The sequence below is a fragment of the Elephantulus edwardii genome, unplaced genomic scaffold (assembly GCF_000299155.1).
Source record: "Elephantulus edwardii isolate Elephantulus edwardi_28Jun2011 unplaced genomic scaffold, EleEdw1.0 scaffold00528, whole genome shotgun sequence".
Taxonomy (NCBI): domain Eukaryota; kingdom Metazoa; phylum Chordata; class Mammalia; order Macroscelidea; family Macroscelididae; genus Elephantulus; species Elephantulus edwardii.
In genome coordinates, this window is record NW_006400278.1 from 145,617 (window position 1) to 149,748 (window position 4,132).

At 45.1% G+C, this 4,132-nt stretch overlaps 1 protein-coding gene across 1 annotated transcript in view; it reads right to left on the reverse strand.

Annotated features, from left to right (window-relative positions):
- LOC102862682 (zinc finger protein 420-like) overlaps positions 1 to 4,132 on the reverse strand; it is a 24,808-nt gene continuing 20,676 nt past the window's right edge. The window contains exon 8 of the mRNA XM_006903171.1: positions 1 to 63. Coding sequence (XP_006903233.1) covers positions 1 to 63 — 63 coding nt within the window. The remainder of the gene's footprint in view (positions 64 to 4,132) is intronic.

The following is a 4,132-nucleotide window of genomic DNA, read 5'->3' on the forward strand; positions in this document are numbered from 1 at the left end:
CTAAGGCGAGTGACCGCAGGCATCCACCTCGTAGGAGAGAATGGATACGGAACGGGCCGGGTACTAAGGGAGCAGGGAGTTAGGATGCCTCTTAGGGCCATTCTGGGAGCCTCCTCTTCCACCTCCTCACCTCTCTGGGGAACGACCGTCCTCCACAAGGAAGTGGGTTCCCAAGAATTTCTCTCCAGTGGCACCAACTCAAGTTTGAAAGGTCTTGCTCTCCAGAACTCACCATTTCTTTGCTCCTCGTTCTGCACGTCGAAGGGAAATGTCCTTGTTAAAATCAAGGAATGACTTCAGAAGAGCATTCGAGTGGGAGCACACAGGATAACAGGGAAGCAGATGAACGATATCTGGTCCTTTGCAGGGGCTGAAATTCTCCCCTGGGGTTTACGGGAGGGCATGGTGATCCGTCCTGAAGCTCAGGTGCTTGCACTGGACAAATTCTCCTGGTATCACCGTGGAGACCTGAAACAGATGAGGAAGAGCAAATAATGTGGGGTTGTTTTTGTTTTGTATTTTATTATTTTTGTGTGAGTGTTCCGTCAAATCAGATCTGACTGTTACAGGAGATTGTCCCTCCTTCCCCGGCAGAGCATCTGGTGGCTTCGAACCGTGCGCCTCTGGGATTGTAGTTGCAGCTCCTTGCCACCAGGCCACCAGAGCTCCCCTGCAAATAATGTGGAGTAAAGCAAGGAGCAGGGAGGGTTTTGCTTTCATTGGTGTGGCTTACGCTACAGGGAGTAGCACTCGTAGCCTTGGGAAGGTGGAGTACGTCGGAATTGGTCAGCAACTCGGAAAGCACAACGAAAGGAATGTCCTCTTGTGTAATTTATAGTCTTGGAAACACAGCCACTCTGTCCCAATTTTATGACGATAAATTGGTGGGGTTTTGAGTTTCCAGATCAGGTAAAAAATCTCTTTAAGAGAATATTTGTAATTAAAGTAAAACAGGATTGAACCTCCAGGAGCTCTCTTTTTATTCACTCAATTGCAGGGACTTACACCTCCTAGCAACAGAATGAAAGACCCAGTGATTGACTTATCCTCCGTGCGGGAGTGGAAACCAGGGCTGACCCGGCAGAGAAACAGGATCCTGAATTCCACCAGTTTTGTTTTGCACAAGTTTTCATCAAGACTGTGGAAAAGACAAGTAAAAACAATCCCAACTGTTCTGACTGAACATGTGATGTTTCTTAAAGGAACAGATGAAGGTTATACAAAGAGCACAAGCCCAGTGTGTGATCTTGGCTGGACTGGACGCTGGGCATGGAAGTACAAGGTTTCCTACCAAAGACTCATTCTTCTCCAAATCTCCAAATGGCTCTACACAATATGAAGGAGATGAAGACATCAATGCAGAAAAAGCAGCAGCCCCTGCATGCGTGAGAGAAAAATCTAAAAACTAGTCACAAATAAGGCTGCCCCACGCAACTGCATAAAAGTGGCTGAAATTGGAAAAACAAAGATTCTCACCACTGGGCCCACTGCCAGCATCATGCTAGATGGCGAAGAGTTTGACACTGTAAACAGCTTCAGTTTGCTTGACTCCATAATCAACACTCTTGGTCCCAGCACCCGAGGAATTAATAAAAAAATGAATTGCATTGGAAAAGTCTGCTGTCGGAGACAAAATCAAAGTCCTGAAGAGCAACAATGTCAGCCTGGAGACTATGGTGCGTCTGATCTAGGCCATTTGTTTGCAATTACGGGCTATGTGTCAGAAAGCAGGACAATGTCAAGGGATGATAGAAGGAGAATTGAGGCCATGGATTGAGCTGTGGTGCTGCAGCTGTGGTAAAAAATATACCATAGACTACGAGGTGAATAAACAGGTTGGTCCTAGCGAAAGTGAGACCAGGCTCCTCTTTGAGGCAAGGATTCTGAAGCTTCATCTGAGATATTTAGGGAGGGACCAGTCCTTGGAGAGGGACATGTTTGGGAGAGTGGGGGGACAGCGTAAAAGAGGAAAGACCCTCGATGAGATGGATTGACTGGGGTCATGGGGGTAGGTGTGTCAGAGACAGTAAGATTGGCACAGGACAGAGCAGGGTTTAGGACTGTTGTACATAGAAATGCTATGAGTCACAGGCGACTCGATACCACATAACCACCATCACCATGACCAAAAAAAAATATAAAAATAAACACACACACACACACACACACACCTTCGTTACCAAACAAAAAACTAGCTTACAAAAAATCTCAGAAAATAAAGTCGTAATAAAATAAGTCAACGGTTAAAAATAAGGGAAAAGGAAAACCAGTGTAAACTGAAAAAAAAAAAATTACAAGACATATTAAAAATACATAAAATATGGGAAGGAAGTAAATTGAGAAATGTAAGAGGGTAATAGGAAATTGATGTTTAATATATTTCACATATTTACTAAGAGCGTAATAAAGCAATTTTTTTGCAAAGCAGTATGTAATGAGTGAATTTTAAAATAATTACATTGTTTTATTATTAAGAAAAGAAAAAAACGCACACTCATGTTGATTGTGGCTGTTTTCGCAATAGCAAAGAGCCGGAAACAACCCAAGTGCCGATCAACACACGAATGGATAGAGAAGCGGTGGTCTATTCACACAATGGAGTACTATGCAGCACTGAAAAACAAGGAACTCATGAAATATTATGCAAAATGGGTGACCCTGGAGGACATGATGCTGAGTGATGTATCTCAGTCACAAAAGGACAAATAGTGCATAGTGTCACTGTTGTAAAACAGGACTGACCTCCCCCCAAGTCCACTCCACTGTGCAGCCTCCACTCTGGACTTTTGTAGTGACAAGAATACCCATTCATATCTCCTCCTGAGTCATGTGCTGTCCGTCCCTTCTGCTCTCTGTACTGAGACTCAGTATCAACACGGTATCACTGCTAACAGGCTCTCTTTACCAACATTCAGTATCAACACTGTTTCACTGCTAATAGAAGGTGTCCACAGCTTCCGTTTGCTCGGCTCCACAGTCAACACTCTTGGCACCAGCAGCCAGAAAATCAAAAAGCGTATCGCGATGGGAAAGTCTGCTGTTAGGGACCTCTCCAAAGTACTGAAGAGCAATGGTGTCTCTCTGGAGACTAAGGTGCGTCTGATACAGGCCATGGTCTTCGCAATCACCTGTTATACATCAGAGAGTTGGACAATGACTAGGGAGGACAGAAGGAGAGTGGATGCTTTTGAGCTGTGGTGCTGGAGAAGAATACAGAATGTACCATGGACTGCCAGGAAAACAAACAGATTCACCCTGGAGAGGGTTAAACCAGGCTGCTCCTTGGAGGCAAGGATTCTGGGGCTTCGTCTGACATACTTTGGACATGTTGCCAGGAGGGACGGGTCCTTGGAGAGGGACATCATGCTTGGGAGGGTTGAGGGACAACGCAGGAGGGGAAGACCCTCTATGAGGTGGATTGATTCAGTGACTGGGATAATTGGAATGGGTGTGTCAGAGGCGGTGAGGGTGGCACAGGATAGAGCAGGGTTTAGGGCTGTTGTGCATAGGGTCGCTAGGATTCGGAAATGACTCGATGGCACAGAACAACAACAACAACAAGGAGAAGCTTTTGGCTTTCAAGGAAGAGAGCATTTGTGAGGAAAATGTGTAATTACCCCTCTAAGATATAAGTCAGAAGAGTGGACACAGTGGGTCTGTCAATTGAACAGAGACCTCATGTGCTAAAAAAAACACTTCCAACAACTGGGACTGTCGACAGTTTCTTCACACAGTGTTCAAAGTGTCTATCCAACAGTGAAATTGTTCATGACAGGACTCTTCCTAATGAAAGTGGAGTATGAACAACAAATGGCTGATGGAATTAACTTTTTTTACAATAGTTAAGCACAGTCTTATTACAGCTCTGGTGGCCTAGTGATAAGAAGCTGCAAGGTAATCTCGAAGACGTGCGGTTCAAATCCAGCAGCTGTTTCAGGCGAGAGGGATAACCAATCCCTCCTGTGCGATTCCACTGGCGTGTCAGCTATGGGTTGGTTCTGACTCGATCGATGGTACACACAACAGCCATTCCCTTAACAACACCTCCCTATTTATAAAACATTTCCCCCTCTTTGCTTCCTACTCCCCATCTGGCCTATATTGTATGCCCTGTTCCTGATCTAAAAATGTT